The sequence below is a fragment of the Balaenoptera ricei genome, chromosome 12 (assembly GCF_028023285.1).
Source record: "Balaenoptera ricei isolate mBalRic1 chromosome 12, mBalRic1.hap2, whole genome shotgun sequence".
Lineage (NCBI taxonomy): Eukaryota > Metazoa > Chordata > Mammalia > Artiodactyla > Balaenopteridae > Balaenoptera > Balaenoptera ricei.
The window spans coordinates 58,679,838-58,705,036 of record NC_082650.1 but is presented as its reverse complement, the minus strand read 5'-3'; the positions used below and the strand labels follow the sequence as shown (position 1 = coordinate 58,705,036).

At 35.9% G+C, this 25,199-nt stretch overlaps 1 protein-coding gene across 2 annotated transcripts in view; it reads right to left on the bottom strand.

Annotated features, from left to right (window-relative positions):
- Nucleotides 1-25,199, bottom strand: part of ASCC3 (activating signal cointegrator 1 complex subunit 3) — a 324,300-nt gene that overhangs the window by 74,080 nt on the left and 225,021 nt on the right. For both annotated transcript variants that reach the window (XM_059941507.1, XM_059941508.1), the window contains exons 31-34: nucleotides 9,308-9,445; nucleotides 9,101-9,221; nucleotides 7,991-8,123; nucleotides 3,986-4,111 (exon numbers count right to left, since the gene is read on the bottom strand). In XM_059941507.1, the coding sequence (XP_059797490.1) occupies nucleotides 3,986-4,111; nucleotides 7,991-8,123; nucleotides 9,101-9,221; nucleotides 9,308-9,445 (518 nt within the window). The remainder of the gene's footprint in view (nucleotides 1-3,985; nucleotides 4,112-7,990; nucleotides 8,124-9,100; nucleotides 9,222-9,307; nucleotides 9,446-25,199) is intronic.

The following is a 25,199-nucleotide window of genomic DNA, read 5'->3' as shown; positions in this document are numbered from 1 at the left end:
CTTCTTCTTGTTGTGCCTTCAACACACTAGACGTGCCTGCTTTAGAACTTCTCCTGTTCCCTTGGCCTGAAATGTTGTTTGCTAGATACTCATGTGGTCAACCTTCTTACTTCTTTCAAGTCTTTGTTCAGGTGTCAACACTTATTCTATGTCTACTAAGCACAACTTATCTAGTTCCCGTCTCCAATACATTTAATTTCTGATCAATATTCTCGGACAGTTTGCAAATCAGGCTAGATTGAGGATAGACTGAAAGAAGATTAAGCAGGTAAAGAACTAAGGAAATCAAGGGAGGAGAAAAATTAAAAAGCAAATTTGAGATCTGAAGTCAACAGAAGTAGATGCAGAGTGATAACATTAACAAAGGTAAGAAAGTGATATTAGAGCAAAATTTTGATATCTGATTAATTCAGTTTTAGATACGCTGAATTTGAAATGATGGTGGGAAGTCCATGTGGCAACATTCAGAAGGCAGGTGGAGAAATGAGACTGTAACTTGGGATGGGGAACAGCTGGAGTAACTTATTTTGGGTCTTTCACAGACAAGTGATATTTTAAATACAGAAGGGATCTCTAGAGAAGAACTTCCTAATATTATGCACTGAAAAGAGCACAGCATCACTTCTACAGTCTTCTTGCCCCAAAGGGCAGAACTTGAATTCAGGGATGAGAAAACTTCAGACAAACCCAAACTGAAGGATGTTCTACAAAATAATTGGCCAGGGTTCCTCTAAAGTGTCAAGGTTATGATAGACAAAGAAAGACTGAGGAAATGTCACAGACTGAAATGAATTAAGGAGGCAGAACAACTAAATGGAATGCAGGATACTATTAAATTGGGTCTTCAGCAGAAAAGGGACATTAGTGGAAATACTGATGAAATGTGAATGAAGCCTGTAGATTACTTAACAGTATTGCATAAATGTAAATTTCCTGGTTTGGATAACTGTACTATAGTCATGTAAGATGTTAACACTTGAGGAAGCCGGATGAAGGGTACGCAGTGCCTGTTTGTACTATTCTTGCAATTAAAAAAAATCTCAAATTGTTTGAAAATGAAAAGTTAAAAAAATTTTTAATTAAGAAAAGAAGATGCACACACAAAATTCAGTGTATCTGTGGATTCAATAAAGAACTATAATTTGCTAAAGAACTCAATTTGCCTCAGAGAATCATTCCCTTGTTTGCTGATCAGACAAGCTGACAGAAATGATTAGGTTCTAAGTCTCTAAACTAGAGTCTTTTTTTTTTTTTGGCTGGGCCATGCAGCTTGTGGGATCTTAGTTCCCTGACCAGGGATTGAACTCGCACTCTTGGCAGTGAAAATGTGCAGTCCTAACCACTGGACCACCAGAAAATGCCCTAGACTAGAGTCTTTAGGATGGTATAGACCAGTAAAGCAACTGGAAATGAGTACAAGAATAAGAGCTCACTAATCAACATTAAGTTTTTCATAATTAATACAAAACTTAGAGAGCCTTTAATTCGTGTACTTGATTCCCAACATGACCCTGTGAAGGAGGTAGGCTATTACTCACTTTCTATTAATTGCCTCCATTCTTGTGATATAAGAAAAATGAATATATCTACAGTTATACACCATGATTCTTCTCCCTCCAAAAACATAAAGAGTAGTAATTCACAAAACTTACGTTTTTAAGTTCTGGCTTTATCACAAAGTAGTTATTGGATCCAGGACAAGTCACTTTAAGTTTCCAGCCTCCAGTTCTTCAATACCAAACAAGAAGGTTGGACTAGAGTACATGTAAAGTCTATCCCATTGTACGATTCCACAATGGTAATCTGTGATCTGTTTACTATGGAAAATTTGTGGTACTGTAAGACTATCTCATTAATTTTGTAGTCATTTTCCCAAATGAAATTTTGTACCTAATACAGAGGCCTAATACAGTTGCGGAGCTGAGCAAAACATCACCATATTCTCAAACTCCTACCTATGTAAGTGGAAATGTTGGCTGAAGAGAAACAAATTTCTTAAAGTACCAACCGGTAAGATTTAGTAAATTCATTTCATCATTTTCATCATGATCTCTCTGTTCAAGATCTTAACAATGGTTTAATATTTCTTCTTACTCATATCAGGAATGTCCCTCACCTTTGGCCTCCTTCCATTCCCCCTGCATCTGTTAAGGTCCTATGTGTCTTTGCCCTATTGTTAAAAAGCATCTTAACTGGTCTCCCTGCTATAAATATTTCCCCATTCTAGCTCATTCCCTACCACAGTGCTGCAAGTACTGAAACAAAGCCAGTATTTATTAGAAGAAAACAAAAACACTAATTTGAAAAGATACATGCATCCCCATGTTCATTGCAGCATTGTTTACAATAGCCAGAATATGGAAACAACCTAAGTGTCCATGAATGGATGAATGAATAAAGAAATTGTGGTATAGACAAAGAATGGAATATTACTCAGCCATAAAAAAATGTAGGGACTTCCCTGGTGGCACAGTGGTTAAGAATCCACCTGCCAATGCAGGGGACACGGGTTTGAGCCCTGGTCCGGGAAGATCCCACATGCCGCTGAGCAACTAAGCCCGTGCACCTCAACTACTGAGCCTGTGCTCTAGAGCCTGTGAGCCGCAACTGCTGAGCCTGTGTGCTGCAACTACTGAAGCCTGCATGCCTAGAGCCCATACTCCACAACAAGAGAAGCCACCACAATGAGAAGCCCACGCACCGCAATGAAGAGTAACCCCTGCTCGCCGTAACTAGAGAAAGCCTGCGTGCAGCAACGAAGACCCAACACGGCCGAAAATAAATAAATAAATAAATAAATTTAAAAAATGTAATCATGCCTTGGAAACAACATGGATGGACCGCTAGGATATTATGCTAAGTGAAATAAGTCAAACAGAGAAAGACAAATAGCATATGATTTCTCTTATGCATGGAATCTAAAAACAAAACAAAACAAAATACCAAAGAACAGACTGGTAGTTGCCAGAGGTGGGGGTGGGGGGTGGGAGAAATGGGTGAAGGGCTCAAAAGGTACAAAGAAAACAACAATAACAAAAACCTAATTTGGTGATGCTAAACTATATTTAAAAACTTCCAACCACAGCCAATAGGATCAGATGCAAACCCCTTAGCATGGCATACAGGCCCTTTACTCTCTGGTGCTTGGTCCACTTTCTAGGCAAGAAAATCTTCTTGCCTCACACTCTAAGCTTTACATCTAACTTTTGGCATTCTCTAGAGACTCTTTCAAGCACTGAGGGCCTCCGCCCATCTAGTATTTTTGTGCCTTCCACCTTTTCCACTTCTGTTCCAGATTCGAGTTCTGGGTGAAGTATCACTTCGTCTGTGAAGCTTTCACTCTCACAGGCTTAAATACAGTCTGTTAGAGCACTTATGATTTACACTGTAATCATTTATGTCCATCTCCACATTACAAGATCAGCCCTTGAAGATAAGGGATGATATACACTCATCCTCATGCTTCAATGTCTAGTATAATATTTGATAAACAGGTGCTGAATGAAGATACAATCTATCCTGCCTGGAGTAAAAAGATACTCCATCACAACTCCCCCAATTTTATTTCATCTTGCAGAGTTCTTATTAACCTTTACAAATGCCTCACAAATTCTTCCCCCTACAATTTCACAGGCCTTATTCTTCTCTGAATTCCAACTGCACCCAAGTCACCCACTACCATGTAATTTAACTGAGCACATTTCTTAATGACATCAGGTGTCTTGTCTCCCTAACTACAGAGCGAGCTCCTTGATAACATTCTAAGTTAATTAAAATAAGCTAATAAAATGCACACAATTATTTTCTAATATATCACAATATACTGTGAACATATCAGAGATATTATCTGATTCTCTGGGCAAATTCCTATACCTAGGATGTCCAATGTTCTGGCATTTTTGTTATGTACCTGAATTTAGAGATGATTACCTTCAAACATATTTTCTTTCAGTGCGAAACAGAAAAATACTTGCCCCGCACTTACCTGGGGTTCATGATAAGACGTCGGAAAAAGTAAGTCCAGGTGATATAATCCATTGCATCTTGCTTAGATGTTATTGTACCACCAGCAATCTCTGCATTTAGATGGTCAGAGAGCACTCCTAATAAGCTACAGAGTGAACAAGACATGGGAAACATACATGAACATTAAATGAAAAACAATTTACCTCACACAGTCAAGACTCAGATTTGATGTTCCAGGATACAGAACAAATGCTATGTGTAATTTGTATCTTTTGTATATAATTTTGGGGAAATAAATTACTAGGTGGAAATAAACACAGGCTGACAGGAAGGGAGCTAATAACTTTCAGGAGGGGAAGATGAGAGCCGAGGTAAGAGCAGACAAGGGACGATACACCTTGGAGAGCAGAGAAGAGTTACTGCGGCAGATGAAAGGAGAGTTGGTAAGAAAGGGGGGATGGTTAGGATAGAGCAAGGATATTCCCTACATTCATTCAGTGAATATTAAGTTCAGTCATATAAGACATAAATGTGCTAGGTGTTGTGGAATATACAGAGATGATCAGATGTGATGAAAGACTGGCATAACAAAATGTTCATTTCAGTTTCTTACATAAATTACAAAAAAGGGAAGCAATGTCCAACAAAAGAAAAGGCCATGTAAATTATGATACATGGAACAATATGTATTAAAAAACAGTTTTTGCAAAGGATGTTTTTAAGGATTTGAGAAAATGGCCATAATAAATTGAATGAAAAAAAAGGTTGCGATATTACTCTCCAGTCACCAGTGGCTGAGTATAAATCCGTATAGCTAATTTGGAGGGCAATTTGACAATATCTATTTGAACAATCACCGTGACCCAGCAATTTCACTTTTTCATTATCACCTGATAGGGAAACATTTATAGGTTAGGATAGGGAAGCAAAATACTTCACTGCAGCAATATATGTAAGAGTTAAAAACTAGAAACTCTCTAAATGCCCATTAACAGAGAAGTTAACACATAACTTCTGTATATGTACTCTGTAGAAATAAAATATTAATAGTAGTCATATCAAGGTACACATTTAAATTTTTAATTAACTTTTTACTGAAGTACACATAGAAAAAAATACATAAATTAAACATGTACAACTCAAGTAATACAATGTGAACACATCTGTGTAACCACCACCAAGATCAAGCATTACCAGTGCCCCAGAATTCTTCCTTTTATGCTTTTTAGTCACTCCTCTTGCTCAAAAGGATATTTTGACTTTTGTTTCTTTTCTTTACCTTAATGCAGTGGCTTGGATCTCTAGCACAATGCTTACTGGCAGTGGTGAAAACAACATCCCTGTATCATTTCCTATCTCAAAGGGAAAGCTTTCAATATTGAATCATTAATCATGATGTTTGCAGTAGATTTTTAGTAGAGACTCTTTATCAGATTAAGAACATTCCCTTATATTCCTGTTGGCTAAGAGTTTTTATTATTAATGGGTATGGAATTTCACCAAACGCTTTTTTTTGTATCTATGAGATAATCATATAATTTTTCTCATTTTTTCCTGCTAATGTGGTGAATTATATTCATTTATTTTCAAGTAATAAGTCATCTTTGCACTGATATTGTAATTAGTTGTAATAGGTTATCTTTTTATACATTGTTAGATTTGATTTACTCATGTTTTATTTAGGATTTCTACATCTATATTCATGAGAGACACAGCTCTGTTACATTCCTTTCTTGTTAATTTATCAGGTTTTGGTATCAAGGTTATTCTACTCTCATAAAATAAGTTGGCAAATAGTCCTATCTTTTCGACTATTACATGAAGCGTTCGTGTTCAATTTCACGAGTTCAATTTCTTCCTTAAATGTTATAAAGAATTCACTAGTGGAACGTCTGGGTCAGAAAATTTCTTTGTGGAAAGATTTTAAATTTCAGATACAATTGCTTTGATAGATAAGAGGCTATTTAAATTTTCCATTTCTTTTTGTGTCAGTTTTGGTAATTTTTTTAAAAAAGCATTCTACCATTTGATCTAAAATTTAAAAATTATTTGTATAAATTTCTTCATAATATCTTATTACCTTTTAGATTTCTTTTGTATCCTGATATTGTGTTGTTCCTTCTCTCTTTTCTCTTGACCAGACTTAAAGGTTTATCAATATTATTCTTCTTTTCAAAGAACCAACTTTTCGCTTTGTTGATTTTTTTCTAATGCATGTTTGGTTTCAATTCATTAATTCTTTCTCTTATCTTTCTATCTTCTCCTTTCTTTGAGTTCAATTTGCTTATTTTTTTTCAAATTCTTGAGATGCATATTCATATAATTCATTTTTCACTCTTTCTTTTATTTTATTTTTAAAAAATTATTTATTTGTTTTTATTTTTAGCTGTGTTGGGTCTTTGTTGTTGTGCGCAGGCTTTCTCTAGTTGTGGCGAGCGGGGGCTACTCTCTGTTGCGGTGCGTGGGCTTCTCATTGTCGTGACTTCTCTTGTTGCGGAGCACAGGCTCTTGGCATGTGGGATCAGTAGTTGTGGCTCGTGGGCTCTAGAGCGCAGGTTCAGTTGTTGTGGTGCACGGGCTTAGTTGCTCTGCGGCATGTGGGATCTTCCTGGGCTAGGGATCGATCCCGTGTCCCCTGCGCTGGCAGGCGGATTCTTAACCACTGCGCCACCCGGAAAGCCCTTCACTCTTTCTTTTTTTTTTTTTTTTTTCACTCTTTCTTTTAAAATACGTATATTTATGGTCATAAATTTTCTCTTAGCACAATGTTAGCTATCTCCCACAATATTAAATGTTTTTATATTTTCCAAATTAAAAAAAAAAAAGGAACATTAGAACTTCTAACACAGTAAAAAACTCAAAAACTATTTACAGTATAAATTAGAAATATATTTTGTCCTTTGCAGTTAGAATATGGTAAAGGCTATTCAGTATATTAAAGAAGACTATGATAAAAGGTAGCAAGTGATAAATGTTAGGAATGAAAAATGTATAAATCTGACAGACAAAAGATTATTTTCAGCTGAGAAAATGAGGAAAGACTTCGTCAAAGGGGTGGTAGTTACTGGATCCACAAAGAAGTATGTGATAATTCTGAAACTGGCCACTAGCTTAAATTATTCATTACCAATCCCTTTATTTTGGATATTTATTTATAGACTATTCTACAAAAACACACACCAAACTAACACTTTATTAAATGCTTACTATGTGCCAGACACAGTTCCAAGCACGATACATTTGATCAGTACAAGTACCCTACGAGACGGCCAGTATTGCTGCTGTCTCCATCTTACAGACAGTGCACTAAGGCATTGAGGATTTAAATAACTTGTTCAAGATCAAGCAAGTAAGTGGTGGAGAGCTCAAATAAGAACCCAGGTTGTCTTGCTCCGGAGTCAATGTGACTGGACAATGTACTTCACTGTTTCTTTTTTTTTAAAAAAATAAATTAATTAATTAAGTAATTTATTTTTGGCTGCGTCGGATCTTTGTTGCTGCGTCGGATCTTTGTTGCTGCGTGCGGGCTTTCTCTAGTTGCGGCGAGTGGGGGCTACTCTTTGTTGCGGTGCGCTGGCTTCTCATTGCAGTGGCTTCTCTTGTTGCAGAGCATGGGCTCTAGGCATGTGGGCTTCAGTAGTTGTGGCACACGGGCTCCACAGCTGTGGCTCGCGGGCTCTAGAGTGCAGGCTCAGTAGTTGTGGCGCACTGGGCTTAGTTGCCCCGTGGCATGTGGGATCTTCCTGGACCAGGGCTCGAACCTGTGCCCTCTGCATTGGCAGGTGGATTCTTAACCACCGCGCCACCAGGGAAGTCCCTTCACTGCTTCTTTTAAACAGTGTGTTTTTCTTTTATAGTGAAAATTATAATTTAATGTTGTCTTATTGTGATAAATATATTGTTTCACTTCAAATAATTCTTTTGAACTAGAAGTTTTACTGATTTTCATCTAATACAATGTCAGCACAAAAATATCAACCTGCTATGACATAATCCATTTAAATTAATTTACAGCAAAATTTACCTTGACTCTACAGGGAAAGGTTCATAAAGAAATTTTTTGTAAAAGTCTTTCTTTATGTCATGAACCAGAATTACAGCTTTGCCTTGGTCATCAAACTGAGGCCTCCCAGCACGCCCCATCATCTGGAGTACATCTATAAGAAAGAGAACAAGAGGTATTCTGCAGTGTGGCATGTAGCACAAGAAATACTGATGGATTATGGCATGTTTCTACAACACAACAAAATAAAAGGGAGTAGAGTATTTTAAGACCAGGGATGCTCTCTCTGATGCCTACTACTGAGTTCCCTAATAATTAAATAATTAATTCACTATGATAGAAAATTGAGTCCCCAGAAGAGTCTTACAGTGTATAGAAGTAAGAAAGATCAAAGATTCCTTTAGGTAAATGTTTAAAAATGCTATTTAAGAGTTATAACTATATAACTCTTATATAGGAAAACCTCTTCAGCAGAGTCATTTGCTTATTTTTCCCCATGAATAATGGATCCACTTAGGCTTCCTCTTCTTCCCATCCACTGTATAAAATTTTTCTTTTATACTGCAGGAGTCTCTGAGGTAAGTAATGATTGAGAAATGATACAGATTTTACATGCATTCATGTAAGTAATGACTGAGAAATGATACAGATTTTATATGCACTCATTGAGTTGAAATACACATTTGGCATATTTTCCTGTTCAAAACTCACTGAAAATTCTTTTATCAAGTTTTAAAATATGTTAATAGACTGTTCATGTACAAGTTATAGCAACAAGTGCTTTGGTTCTAGAAGTCCTATAGGAAATATCATGTCTAGTGAGGGAGATTTAAAATTAAACATAATGTTTAATTATAACTTATTAAGTCACTAATTCCTACTAATCAGTACTTTTATCTATTTATAAATTTAAAACAATTACTTGTGCCTTTGACATTCATTAACACATTGGATAAGTAAAAGTAAATAAAGTGGCTTAATACTTTGGAGTAATATTTTTACTGGAAACAAAAAATTTACAATTTGTTCATCACTGACATGTGACCAATTCCCTAAAATTTAATTCATGCAAATTCAAATTATTAAGGCTAAAATAGACGTTTAATGTATTTGTAAATTTAAAAATATTACCTGTAATGGGAAAATCCACATATCGTCTTGTTTTTCCATCATAATATTCTGTTCCTTTAATAATTACTAAATGAGCTGGAAAGTTTACACCCCAGGCTAATGTACTTGTAGCAATAAGAACCTAAAAAATAAAAGATAATATCTTACATCTAACTAAAATACAACTTTTAAGTTACTTTTAAATATCTGTTCATGGAAAAAAATTACCTGAACTTTACAATTTACAAATAGTTCCTCTACTGTTTTTCGGTCCCTCTCATGTAGTCCAGCATGATGCATTCCTATTCCGAAAGCAAGTGTCAGCTTCAGGTTGGAATCTCTTACTGTTCCAATGATATTCTCCATCTGCAAATAAAAACACAATTACAAGATGTAGGTGCATTAGCTTTACATTTTTCATTTTGTTTTTTTAATTCTTATGCTATATGGGCATAAAAATATAGGTCCCATCTGCAGTTATGATTAAAGTTAAATTAGTTGAAAAGAATATCTACTTAGTGAGAATGTATACTCTAAATTAATTAAAATGTAAATGTTATCCCTTTTATTTTTATGCATCAAGGAAAAAAATCTGTACTCATTACCCCTTAATGAGTAACAACTACTAAAAGGCTGTAATATTGCCTAAAACGTTTCGGTGTCTGTGTTTGACTTGTTATAGAAAAGACCTCTATTTTTTGGCTCAGTGATAAAAATTTAGAAAGTATGGACAAAAAATTAATGGAAAAAATCAGTCATACTCCTACCAAAGAGTAATCATTCAAATTTAGGCTTTCTCATTTAACTTAGTGACCTGGGGGCAAGTCACATACCCTCTCTGAGCCTCAGTTTCTTCATTTAAAAAATCAAACTGGTGTATATTTTTGCTTACTTCTCATTTCTTTAATCAACAGTTCAGTTAAATACTTTTCATATTTACTGTTTGATTTTTTGGTAAATTATCTTTCCGTTTATTGAGTAGCCTTTTTTCGTATTGGTTTGTGATAGCTCTTTATGTATTAAGGGTATCAACCCCTTGCCCATCACATGGTATAAACTTTTATCCAGTTTTATAAGTACCTCATTTTATTTATTTATTTTTTTTACTTTATGGACTTAAAATTTTAAATTGGTCCCTTATATTTTTTTGCTTAGAAAACTTTTCCTCATCTTGAGATCAAATACATATTCACCTACTATTCCTTTAACTTCTGTTATAGTTTTATTTTTTACATTTAAATAATTAACTTGTAATTTATTTTGTAATAGAAAGTATGGTAGAAATCTAAGTTTATTTTTCCTAAATAGTTAATTATTCTAGCAATATTGGTTAAGTAATTCCTTACTTTAACTTATTTTAAATGCTAACTTTACTATATTCAGAATTCTTATACATTCCAGTTTTTTGCATTTTAAAACAGATTGCATTTCCAGCCTCAGTTTAGCTCATTGAATTTTATATGTGTAAACAGTTTCTGAAACTCATATTTTATATATACTCTCAGAATATTCTATCACTTTCCATTCTACATGGAAAATTCTTAACGCAACACAGATTTTATGGCAACAAGCAGCAAATCTTATTTTCTTACAAAACTTACTTCCTGTAAAGAACTAAACAGCAAACCCAATCTCTTTCTGTTTAATGATAGACCTCTACTTGTCCTTAAAGAAGAAGATGACACTAGGTGCAGCCTGGGCACCTTTTTGGGCAACTCCCTGAGGGCAGTAATGCAGAGCCCAAGTGGTTTGAGAATATATAAACATTCGGAAGAAGGACATGTTTTAGTTATGTCTACAGCTTCATGACCACATCAGTAAACAACAGTGGAGAAGGAACTTGGAAGTAAGCATCAATACATGTATAACTATTATATGCCTGAAGACTGAGATAGAGGTTGGAAGACTGACATTACTTTCAGACTTCATTTCCTTTTTGCCTTCTACTATTAATCATCTCGAATATACACAAGTATACCTGCAATACACTTATGCTCCTGGCTCTGCATAACCAGTAAACAGCTCACAAAATCTCCATCTAGAGAAACTTCAGGTGGCTGCTGCCATTTGGTAAAAATGCATAAGACAAACATATTCAGGGGGGAGAGGTAAATTGGAAGATTGGGATTGACACATACACACCACTATATATAAAATAGATAACTAACAAGGGCCTACTGTATAGCACAGGGAACTCTACTCAATACTCTGTAATGGCCTATATGGGAAAAGGATCTAAAAAAAAGAGTAGATATATGTATTTGTATAACAGATTCACTTTGCTGTACATCTGAAACTAACACAACATTGTAAATCAATTATACCCCAATTAAAAAAAAAAAGACAAACATATTCATATAATGAAGCATTCCAACTGTTTTCATTCTTACTAATTTTATTTTCAATGGTTGGAAAAGTTTTCCAAGTTTTTTATGTGGGAAAAAGTTGTTTTACTCCAATAATCAAAAAAAAAAAAGAAAAAAAAAAAAGATGGGAGTTTGGCTTTATAATAATTATTAGTGTATAAAAAGCATTGCATAGACTAGGTAATATTTTAATAACATACACATCAGAAATCTTATTTACCCACTTTCCTGAATTGAATGCAATGTATAAAGAATTCATTCTGTTTCATAGTCACATTACAGTCACCTGATATTCCTGCATTATTTTTTTTACAATCTGTTTAGCAAGACTATGGAAATGTATTAATATAAATGCTGACTACAAATGCATGCTATAAAGAAAGGTACTGTCCTGTCTCATAAATTATGTTAGCTGTTCTCAAGTGACAGCCTATCATCCTTTTTTCGTTCAATAGTTCACTGCATAAAATATCTTCAATTTACACTATCAAGAATAATTCATTATTCTTACTCTGACAATTAGTTTCAGGATTTTTCAGTTTCACAACTTAAATAGCAGTGTGTATGTATAACTTGTATAATTTGCAGTGTTCCATGGCAATGACAATGATATCCAAAAATGCCAATCATATCCATGAATGGCAATGCCAATCATATCCATACCATTTACCATAGGAAAGCTGAGGAATCCTGTGGCAGGAGGTTTGGTGAGGCAGTAATATCTTGTCCTTTCGCATCAGGGAAGGCTGGCTGTTTCTCATTCCCTTCCCCCACTTTCACATAAATCAATGCATTAAAAAGAACTATTTGCCTATCTAAACTGGTAATGACCTAAAATCCTCATGAGGACAATCACAGAAAACAACTTCATTTATTACACGGCTACTGTGGATGAATTCTGAGTTATTTGTACATCATAAAAAAAGCAAAATTTATAGTAATGTTACTCAATCATTAAGCATAAAATATTACTAGGACAGTCTGTTTAAATTTGAAAATATAATTTTTGATTAGATTATATGCATCTTCATCCCTGCACTTAAAATAGGTTTCATCTGGATCAAAACAACATAACACAAGCAAAATTTTTCAGGAATTTAGGATAATGAAAGCTTAAAACATGATAATAGGTATTATTTGTTGAGTACTTATTATGTGTCAGGCATTGTGCTTATCACTTTACAAAGATTATCACACTGAATCCTTTACCAAAATATAGCCCTAAAGTAACACCTAATTCTTTTATACAACACACTATGCTTCAAGTTAAAAGACTCAGTGGCCTTGAGTACTATAGAGTAGTCTTTCTCAATTCTGGTTCCCTGAGAGAATTGGGCCTCACAAAAAAATATCTGAATTACCATCTTCTTAATTTTTCCAAGGATAGTTAGTACCATTCTAGATGGTTAGGCAAAAAGTTCATTTATTACATTCATTGGATGTCTTAGGACATGAAGGCTTAATTCTTGTTAAGAAAGGCTGCTACAGAATTTTAAAAAGAATAATCATGTAACTAAAACACTTTGATAGAGGAAGTTTTAATTCCATAGTTCATTTCTGTTCAAGGAACAACTGCTGTTATGTGCAGGTATCTTTCCGATAAACCGTCCTTGAAATACGTCTGATTGTATGTTAGTTAAACCAAAAATTTTTTTTCCGTATTATAAATAAAAACAGACCTATGCTCCTCCAAGCAGTGGTCTTTCTTTACGGTGTGGGGGAGAAGGCACATATGTAAACTGTTGAACCAATTACTTTAACTTAATAGAAATTTTTTTTATATTTTAAATTTATTATACTCAAAAAGCTTTTGTAGAAAGATAGGATTCCATTTAAGTAGATACATTACTCTGTGCCTGAAATACATTCCAGTCAGAATATAATTCAGTGAGTTGATGACAATGCTGGCTCCAAAAGAAAGGAGGAGACCAGATTGGACAAGAATGAGCTAACAGATTGTGCAGCCCAGTTCTGTCCCTTTGAGTGTGATATATTGTTTCAAGATGCTAAAAACCCATACTTTCTCAAAGCGTATCTGTTGTGCTGGTTTTCCCATTTTCACAGAATCCTCATTATCAGAACTCTGTACTCTTTTCAAAGCACATCAGACTCAGACCATATGCCACTGAATAATGCTTATCAATTGTATAAAACACTCAATAAAAGATGCACCATACAGAAGAATAATGAAAGTTACAAAGACTTTCTTTTTTAAAAAAATAATTAAATATATCACATCTGGTACAGATGTTAAATGAAGTTAAAACATTTCCTCATAATTACTTTTATTCTTAAAATACACTTTTTATGATAAACCCTACAGACTTAAGGGGAAAAACTAAAATGAAACAAACACTTTAGAACATTCTTTTGATCTACTAATAGGAAAAAAATAAAATTAATTAAAGGTAGTAAGTTTCCAAACTTTACCAATACACCTCAGAACATATTCTCTTGCTGCCCCCTCTGAAACCCAAAACAAGCACACCTCAAAGTAATTTATGATACTGTTAATATATAAATACATTTATAAATGATTAAAAATACAATTATATGAGAAGTAAATATATAAATGAAATCTAAACAATAACATGTAAATCTTTGCTATTGTCTGCTAAATAAACACAATACTATTTTCAATGTCTGCTTTTAGTTTAGCCTGATTCTTAATAATAGCAATATCAAAACTGGGCTATATAGGGCTGAGATATTAAAAATTTTTTCCTTATTAATGTTTCCAACTTAATTCACTATGTTATTGGTAATTTTTGAGTATACATTTTATGCTTATTTCAATTTCTGGTGAGTTCAAATTCCAAAACATTCTTAGAGAACATTTTCATACATCTCTGCTTTTAAAATGCAGAGAAAGCTAATAAAAGGGACATTATAGAATTGATTTTCTAAAGTAGCACAATTTTAAATGAACAAATACTATATTAATATCAATTAAATTTGTGAAGGACCACAAGCAAAAGATTATAAATATATGACCAAATTTTACCAGAGCTTTCAGCAAAAAGAATCTATCTGTTTAAAAGATGTTATTCAATGTAATAACATTTATTGAATATTTAACTCTGTTCCAGGCCTGTTCTATGTACATTAAATGTACTAATACATTTCATCCTTGCAAGATTCTTGTGGGGGTAAATTATCATCCTTTCACAGATTAAAGGATGAGGCTCAGAAGTGAAACATCCCACTTGCAGTGGGCAGTCAGTACGGAACCCAGGAAGCCTGGCTCTAGTCCATGCTCTCAACCACAATGCCACCCTCTAATCATCACATGAATGAGGGATATTTCAAATAACTACTTGCAGTAATGACATCATCCACTTGACTTAGGGCTGGACCACGTTGTTTTAAACGGTATACAAAAAACAGATAAGATTTGAAATAATGAGTAATGTCCTAGACTCACACAGCTGGGGAATGCTACGCAGATGATTTGCAAATCTATTTCTCCTTTATCATTTGACTATTTCTACTCCTATGCCTCAAAATGAAGAATACCTAAAATAACATTCTTTTCTAAACTAAGATATCACCTCTCATGATTGAGAACGGCACAGCTCTTGTTGGTTGCTTGCATTTGATATTTTAGCTACTGACTTCTGTACCCGTCAAATGACACACACCCTTCCTTTGACTTTTCCATCTTCTCTAGACAGTATGTTGTCCATGATTCCATTACTGTGCGGGACAGTAAAAGAACATGACTCTGAGACAGCCACTATGGTTTTGAGCTCCCACGCTCCGCTTACCTGCTTTGTGCTATTGGGCAAGTCACTTAATTCTTCTAAGTTTCAGTTCCTGCATCTGTAAAATTGGGATAACAGGAACAACCCTCCCAGAGTTCATGATTAAATGGGATAAGTCTTTAGTGAACTATAAAGTACTTGATAAATATAGCAATTATTACTAACCATAATAAGAGCTTTGCCTCTTTAGTCAATAGGGCATATATGATATCAACTAAGACAAAATAAAAAAGAACAGTCTCCTATCTTGAAGCTGCTCTTAATTACACAAATATTCCATGAGACCCAACTCAGTTCAATGTCCAATGTTCAGCAAATCTGTAGATAATGTCTGTTTTGACATCTAATATTCTGAGCCTAATAGTTTTCTTTATTGGGTAGTCATTAAGAGGTCTGAAGCTTGATCAAAATAGAAAGCACTTGGGGTGGGAGTTTTGTATCATGAGCTAAATCTATTTTAGTTTGATAAAACAGATTGTTCAAGTTGAAAATGTGGTTACCCTACATTAAACTCAACTTAATTTCTGATTTTTAACAATCTCCAAGTCCATTTTAAAAGCCTGGTACTAACTTCTTACCTATAGGAAGAGGTCAATATGTATATATGTTGAATGAAAAAGCAAATGAATCAAAGAAAGCTATGTCAGTAGCTTGTAAAATGTAAAATGTAATATGTAAAATGTCAGTAGTAGAAACTCCACCAAATCTGAACTTGTGATCATTTTGTGTAAAGCTAGGCTATAGTTCATCTTTGTACGTCTATGAAGGTCTTACTTGTAATGAGGTTGAGTGAGTTATGTTTAGCTTAAAAGGAAAAAATTTTCAAGCATCAAAAAATTCCTTCAGTATTAAGCATGTGGAAATAACACCAATTCTACTTTTCATAAATGTGCTCCTCCTGTGCACCTATGCTACAGTTTTTCACGAATTCACTTCGAAGCATTGTGTAAATTTATAATTAGCACATTTCCTTAATTATATTCAGTGTCATCTGTGTGAGTCTTCTAGCCAATTAATTTGAATTAACAAGGTTTAACAATACTATGTTCCAAGGAATTCTTGTCTTCCATACTCCTCCGATTTTCGTGTTATCCACATCTGGATTCTTTTCGTATCGTGCTTCAATCAGAAAGCTATCCCCTTTCCTGCTTCAGATTATCTCCCAGCATCTACCTTCTGGTGGTACCGCAGACTTTAGAACACAACTCAAACATTGTGGTCCAGGACCTTCAGGGCAAAAAGCCTTGTAGGATTCTGTTTAATTCATTCCCACTTGTAAGGATGTAAGGGGGAAAAAAAAAAAAGCTAGTTGTCTTTGATGTGCTTTTCTTTTAGCTACCTGGACCTTATTTAACAGTGTGGAAGCAGAAAGGGTTAGCCCTGCTGCTAATTGGACAGACACACAGAGGAGTTGAGGAGGAGAATATAAGCAAGACTGAAGAATAAAGTCTAATCTTCAGCCAGGGTTCTGCTTTCCCATCCCAGATATGCATCTCATCCAGGGTGTGAGTGATGAAATAAGCACAGTATTCTGAGCCTTCAATCAGCAAACCCGCTCAGAAGAAAGGGTGTTCCCTCTGCTGTTTTATCTTTCCAAGCAGGTTGGCAACTATCCAGATCCCAGCACCATTCACCCTTGCACGTCAAACCAGATTGCAGAGTATTTGGCAGAAGCCAACGAACTGCACTTGTTAGGCACTAAATTATAACTAATTAAATTACATAGAAAAGCTTCTAGAAGGAGTTGTATACGCTATTTGCTTCCATTTCCTTCCCCTCCCACCCATTTATTCCTCAACTCCTTCCAAACTGGCTTATGTTCACAACATGTCACTGACCCTACTTGCCAAGTTCGTCCAAGATGTCCAAGTGCTAAATCCCACAGGTGTTTCTCTGCTCTCATCTCACTCCGCTCCCATGAACATCTGATGTAGTCAAGCACTCCTTCCTTCACGAACCCCTCCTGTCTACAGTGTTCTAGGACACTGTGTTTCCTCACTGGCACTGCTTTCTCAGGGTTCGTTGCCAGCTCCTCATTTTCTACCTAAGCTCACATCGAGAGAGTCCCTCAGGCCTGCCTTCTGATCTCCACACTCTCTATCCGAGGGTCTCAGGTGCTCACCTGGGTTTAAAGGCTGCTTCTATGCAGATGCTCCCAAGTTCATATATCTCACATCCTCTTTACAGACCTCCTACATTTAACTGCCTTGAAATCTCCACTTGAAAGTCTTGGAGATACAAATTAACATGTCCAAAATATAACTTTTTTTTCTTTCCTTTTTTTTTTTTTTTAAGCTCAGATCTGTCTTCTCTGTCTTTCTCTCTCCATCCTAAATCTGTCTCCTCCTTCCTCTCTATCCTACAGTCTCGGCTCTCTCCGTTTCAATAAATGACACTATTATTTACTCAGATGTTTAGGGTTAATAACTGGGGCACCATTCTTGATTCTTTTCAGTTTTTGAATCTCCATTTCTCATCTATTAGAAAGTCCTATTGCATCTAGCCCCAAATACATTTTTTCATTCCCACTGTTACCACTCTAGGTGGCCCCTAGGTCACCACCATCATTAATTCCAGGCTTACTTCCACTTCCATCCATTTTCCACTAAGCAGCAAAAGTGATCTTAAAATGTAAATTGGGGTATGTAATTTGTTTAGCTTAAAACCCTTTAATGCCCTGGAACACTCCTCCCTCAGATATGTGCTTAGTTTGCTTCCTTGCTTCCTACAGTTCTTTGTTCAAAGGTACCTTCATCAGGGAGGCCTTCTCAACTTGTGTTAACGTACAACATTCCACTACCATCTTTGGCATTCCCTATTCCCTTTAACTTGCGTATTTTTTTTCCCCCACGTGAATTATTACAACCTGACATACTTGCTTATTAGCTATCACTCCCACTAGAATGTTAATTCCATAGGGCAGGAACTTTACCTGACACACAGAAGGAGCTCAATAAATGTTGGTCTAATAAATGAAAAAATGACTGTCTTCCCATAGTACTTAGAGTAACAATCCAAGCTCCTGAACCATGGGTCTATGGCCTTGCATGAGCTGGCTCGTGTCCGTCTCTCCAATGTGACTTGTGCCACCCTCCTCTGCTTATTCGGCTCCAGCTGAACTGATCTTCTCACTGTTCCTTTAACACGCTGTCCCTTCACCTGAAACGCTGTTATCTTCTCCCTTTGGGTAGCCAGCTTGTTCTTAAGCTCTGGTGCTCAGCTTAAATGTCATCTCTTTAGAGAAGTCTTCTCTGACTAATCCATTTAAAGAAGTCTCCCATTCCCCTATTCTATTTCATTTCTTATTGGTTTCTTCCATACAATTTTCATAATTTGATATCAACTTATTTATTTAATCATGCATATATTTTTAAATTTCTATTTTCTTCACTTAAGCTCTTTGAGATTTGGGATCAGTAAGGCTAACACACAGTGCTTGGTAAGTTGTAGACATTCAATAAATATATGTTAAATAAATGAATACTTTACAAATTCTCTTAAGAGCTACCTATTGATTTAAGTTAGAGGATTATTTAATGGATATTTTTGAGGGGGGAGAGAAAGAATTCCTGACTATGTAATAACCAGGTAACCTTGCAACTGAAGCTGCTGATCACGAACTGGATGTTATCTGAGCTATCTAGCTATATATTTGGGTGCACCTAGCAGCACTCATCATTATTAGAAATAAAAGGAGCTGATGGAAGAATATCATGAAAGGTGATCCCTGAACCCTCCACGTGTGTGCCTATTCCTGCCATACTATCCCTACTTCAACCTATGTACCTAGGCCCCATGGGGTATTTCTTATGTCAAATTGACTGAGGGGGAAAAAAATTCCAAATTCCAAATGGCTTTGAACAAGATTGTGGCACCATAAGAAGTACACTGATGTGGTATTATGGCCCTCTCATGGATGACTCTAAGGAAAGGAGTAAAAGTTGAGTGTTATGTATCTCCCTGTCACTTTACTACAAAGTAGAGATGATGCAAATTGATGACCCATCCTTTGCTCTGTAGTTACTGGATAAGCCAAATGGTCAGGAGCTTGGCAAGGGTGCTATTGGAGGACAAGTGGCAAGAAAGGCAGAAGTTTTACGCAGATGAACTTTTAGAATGGTGCTAGAATAAACAGCTACCTATATCCCACGAAGATGTTTACCAAAAAGTTAACAGCAGTGTGGAAAATGCTGGTAACAGTCAAGTGGGCATCTGAGGGTACCCAGCAGCTTCCCTCCCAGGCCCCAGGTCTTTGTGCAATGGTTTCAGGTACTAAGTGGCTCCATGGTGGAAGAGATGAAACTCTGCCTGGGCTAAACACGGACTTCCACTTCCTCAGGACGACCCACTACTGCCACTGCTCAGTGCCCCATATGCCGCCAACGCAGACAACCCTGGGCCCATTATAAGAACCTTCGCCATTGGAACAGACAGCTATCTGGTGGTAAGGGAATTATACTGGACCCTTTCTATCACAGAGGGGACATCTATTTGAGATGATGTCTAGAATGGACACTACAGATTTTGATTCTCCTATCCTGCCCATCATGTCCTGCTAGTGGCTTCAGTGGTAGGATTACTGAATGCTTTATACATCTTCATGATATCCTGTATGATAATGTTTCTGACTGAAGAGCTCACATCATAGAGAAAGATTAAGACAATGGATGCCATGGGATCCACTGTTCCTATTATGTCTCTCATTACCCAGGAAGAGCAGGTTTTATAGATTAATGACTCAGAGTGGCAGCTGAGAGACATTACTTTGGCAAGGTTGGGGTGCTATTTTGTAGGATAAGGTGTATGCTCTGAACTAAGTAATCATTAAGTGATACTACTTCTCTCACTGCCAGAACATACAGTTCCAGGAACCAAGTAGTCAGTGTGTGCCGATGTCTCCTGCAAATGTAGCTAATAAACCACTTGGAAATTTTTTGTTTCCTTTCCCTATACCTCTAGCTCTTCTAGTTTACAGACTTAATATCCAAGGGATGTAACAATTTACTTGGAAGCTGAAACAGCCACAGGGCCATTAGAGGCCCTTACGCTACAGGGTGAGCAAGCAAAATATGGTCCTGGTGTAGTTTAGGTGACTGACCCTGATGGAAAAACTGGGCTACTGCTACACAATAAGGGGAGGGAAAACTCTAAATGGACCTCAGAGAAATCTTCTCACATTTGGAAAATAAATCAAAGTTCTAAAAAACCCTATATATTAAGCATACATGAACATCCATTTTCCAATGTCTCAGTAATGCGGGTTTTGGTAACTCCACTGGATAAAGAATCTTAATTAGCTTCGGGGCTGGTTGAAGAAGTGTACAGGTGATGGATAGCAGAGAAAATAAACCACAAATATCTTGTTAGCTCCCCAATAAGTTGCAGAAACAAATACTGTGGTCTCTACCCTTGCTATCTCATATATGTACTAACATATTTTATTTATTTATTTATTTTAAAATGTATTTATTTTATTTTTTTGGCTGCATTGGGTCTTCATTGCTCTGCGTGGGCTTTCTCTAGTTGTGGTGAGAGGGGGCTACTCTTTGTTGCAGTGCACGGACTTCTCATTGCAGTGGCTTCTCTTGTTGTGGAGCACGGGCTCTAGGAGCGCGGGCTTCAGTAGTTGTGGCTCACGGGCTCTAGAGCATGGGCTCAGTAGTTGTGGTGCATGGGCTTAGCTGCTCCGCGGCATGTGGGATCTTCCCAGACCAGGGCTCGAACCCGTGTCCCCTGCATTGGCAGGCGGATTCTTAACCACTGTGCCACCAGGGAAGCCCTGCACTAACATATTTTAACTAATTTCACTTCTCTTTCCTCTCCCTATCCTCTACTGTTGAATATAGCATGTGTTAATTGTGGGTAACTTTATCACTTAGTCCATTGGCTAGAGAATATTGAGAGAGGATTGCCAAAGAACCAGAGGGTGACTGGATATAATCAAGAGATCTAGGATTAATGGATTTAATGATGAAATTTTCAGTTGCCCCCCCTTGGGGAGGGATGAGTGGATTTTGGTTATATGAGGGAGAACTGCATTGTTAGAAGAAATTTTTTTTTTAAGTGTAGGTTTGGAGAGACTGTGTATCCATGAGTTTGGACAGATAATAGACTATAGTGAACCTTTACTGCTTGTACCTACACTGTTTATAGACAGCCAGTATCTGAAAATCCCTCAGCAGAGGTCAAAGAGAAGAAGATATTCCTTAGTCCTGCTGCATGCTAGAGATTGAAGTTCAGGCATTCAGATGTTTCTGTCTTGAAATTGAAGCTTGAGAGAGTGAGGCAAAAGCCCAACAATAGTTTGAGGTTAATGGTGGAAGTGGTGGCTGTCCAAGTGAGAATTCAAGAGACGGGGCAGCACATGCCCACAAACTTTTGAAATCAGTGCAAGAAGTCTTCATGATGGCAAATATGAAAGGGCATTACTTTTGGGGTTTTCTCATTCTGCAGTATGATCTCATATCAGTGATCCACTTGAAGAGGATCTGCTTTCTAATACTTTACTTTAGGTAAAGTAAAGAGACTTTACTGGGTTAAAAAGTTAGATGGACTACTCCTTTTGTCTTTGCTGAGAAACAAAATACAACACATATATTCTTCCTTGGTCACATTCTCTCTCTCCAGCCTCTTCAGATTTGCCCTAGCTTTCTTTCCTCCCTCCACTGAACCTCTCCCCTCCCACCTCCACATCTAGGGACACTTTCTGACTTCACACCACTCAGTTTCAGAATGACTTTGATGCTACCCTCTTCCACAAGCACTCTGCATCACAGCTGCCAGGATAACTGCTCCCGCGCTTACTCTACCTCCTTGAATGCTCAAGTTGTCAACACTAGAGTCCTAACCAGAGCACTCATGACCTACCACAGAACACCGACCTGACACTGTCCAAGGAGCAGCAATAGGAATCGTCACCAAGTGTCTAGCCCTGGATACTACAGAAAATAACTCTCACAAAATTAAAGTGTTAAAAAGTCCTCCTAATTCAATTATTTAGGGGATTCAACAACTCACAGAAACACCTGCTTTAGAGGAGGTTTTGGTACAATCAGAATGAATTTGCATAATAATTGGTTATAAACCCTCAGAAATTTTGATTTTAAAGGTGATTGCTTTTGGAGGCAGGAATAAAAACAAAGCCTGGGCTGTCTTATTCTTGAGATGGGCTTAGTGAAACAAAATGTGCAGAAATGACAATTTCTAACTGTCCTATCTTAGCAATGAAAGTCTATGAAACAGGAGAAACCATGCAAGTAAATTCTATGGTTTCTAACGAGCCTTGGTGATAGATTTTTGGGTTAAATAAAAACAAAACAAAACAAAACAGAGAGGTAGTTCCATATAATGGCTGAGCTGTCCAGAATTCCTTAGGTCTCATACCTTAAAATAAAAAAATAAAGCATAGTAGAGTCGTACTATAGTTGGGGAGAGCACATGAGGCTCACATTTGAGGTTCATGTGAGTCACGTATGTGCTAAAGGCACAGCTCTTATATATATGAGCAAACATCCCAAAATGGGTCCAATAAGTAGGTACCTTGCACCTTGACTTCTAAGAAAAGTCTCCATTAGGAACACTGTTAGGGATAAGACACAAGAAGAAAACAAAAACAAAAACAAAAAACAAAACAGCCTAGATAGATGCTGCACATAAACTAAACTGTCAATATTCCATACAACTATTTTTCAGCATTTGCTTTCTAAGTCAAGATACTGTTTAGACAAAACAGGGTGATTATTTGGGCACAATAATTAAATAACACAGGACAAGGAACTTTTGACAAAATTATTTTGATTTGAAATCATCTTGAATTATACACCTTGTATATGCCTACAAGTCACATTAAGGAAGTAATGATGAAACTTAAAAGATAAAATGATAACTTTCACTCTACTTCATGGAGTCATGTGATACCTTTTATATGAAGCTAATTTTGGGGTCATCTGTGGTCCTATGCAAGAACACTTTGAAATATTAACTATTATTAGTTAACTAATATTAGTTAATGTATGACCATAATATACATGGTACCATCCAATAGGGGTACTAACCCTAAATGAATCGTAAGATGTGGAAGGGGAGAAATATGTGACTGTTGACACTGACACTAGCGGGCTAGGAGCAGCATGTTTACTGTTCTTCAGGCTGCGTGAGATGAGAAAGGGGGGATGTGCAGGGAGAAGGAGGACAATGCAACAGTTTTATTACCAATATCATCTATTTTTTCATCATAACTCCAACTAGGAACATATTTTAAAAAACTGGAAAAGGATGAGAAAAGAAAAATCTCTGTCTACAAATCTATGGCGGGGAGGAGGTATACCTACGTTTAGAAGTATTAGAAGGAATCACAAAGCCCATATAAACAGATTGTATCATGTAAAATGCAAAAATTGCTATTTGTAAAAACAACTAAGATAAATGACATTCAGTGAACTACCAAAATTTACTAATAAAGTAGATGAAAGATTAATACGTATATATAATCAATACATATACATGGAAAAAAGTGACATCATAAGGCGTACCTCATTTTATTGTGTTTTGCAGATACTGTGTTTTTTTACAAATTGAAGATTTCTGGCAACTCTACATTGAGCAAGTCCATGAACACTGTTTTTTCAACAACATTTGCTCACTTCATGTCTCTGTGTCACGTTTTGGAAGTTCTCTCAATGTTTCAAACTTTTTCATCATTATTATATTTGTTACAATGAGCTGTGATCAGTGATGTTTGATGTCACTACTACGACTACAGAAGGCTCAGATGATGGTTAGTGTTTTTTAGCAATACAGTCTTTTTACATTAAGGTATGTACATTCTTTTAAGACATAATGCTATTGCACACTTAACTGACTATAGTATAGCGCAAATATAACTTTTGTCATGATCTAGGAAACCAAAAATTTCGTGTGATTTGCTTTATTGCAAGGTTTGCTTTATTGCAATGGTTTGGAGCCCAATCTACAATATCTCCAAGGTATGCTTGTATAGTTTTAGGGGAGCATTTGTGTGTGTGTGTGTGTGTGTGTGTGTGTGTGTGTGTGTGTGGTATTTTAATTTGGTAAGGCTCCCACACAAATCTATAAGAAAAATTGTTGTACTGCAACAGATGAAAGCCCAAAGGAATGAAGGGACAAAAAAGAAAAAAATTAAACAAATATATATTAAAAAATGTTCAACCACAAAAAAATTAAGGAACACATAAACACTAAAACAACAAGAAACATTTTATATATAATATAACAATAAATTACGACAAATGAGGATGTAGTGAAACTGTTACTCTCATATACTGCTGACAATTCATACATCAATAGTGATAACCACAATTACTATTGCCCTTTGGAAAGTAATTATCAGTGTATATGAAAAGCTATAAGAATGTCCACATTATCCGACACATTGATTTTAAATTTAGAACTTTATACTGAGGAAACAATTCTAACAAAGAAAAACCTATAATAATAAAGATGCATAATTATTTAATTATAGGAGAAAAATACAATGGAATAGCCGCATAATAGAATATTATTATGTAGACATAAAAGAATTTAATGACGGTTATTACTTAGTTAAAGGATAACAACAGGTTTTTAATTTTCACATACTTATCAGTGTTTTCTAAATTTTCAAAAATGGTCATGTTATATAGTTTATAAAAAGTTAATTTTGCAAAATTGATTATAAATTCCATGAGGGCAGTGAACACTCAAATATTAGAGAAATCTTAGCTGAATATTAAAATATGCATAGGTGATGATGTTAAAGGGAAAAATACAAGAATAAATATGATGTAAAAAAATAAATATTTAGTGGAAAAATACTGGAAGAAAATCCATCCAAATATTAATAGTTTTAAGGTGGCAGTATTTATGCATTTTCTCCATCTTTTCCCCATATTTCTGTAATGTTATACGAAACTTTTAATATAGATTAAAACTAAACATAATTATATAGGTAATTTCCATTATAGTACGATACAA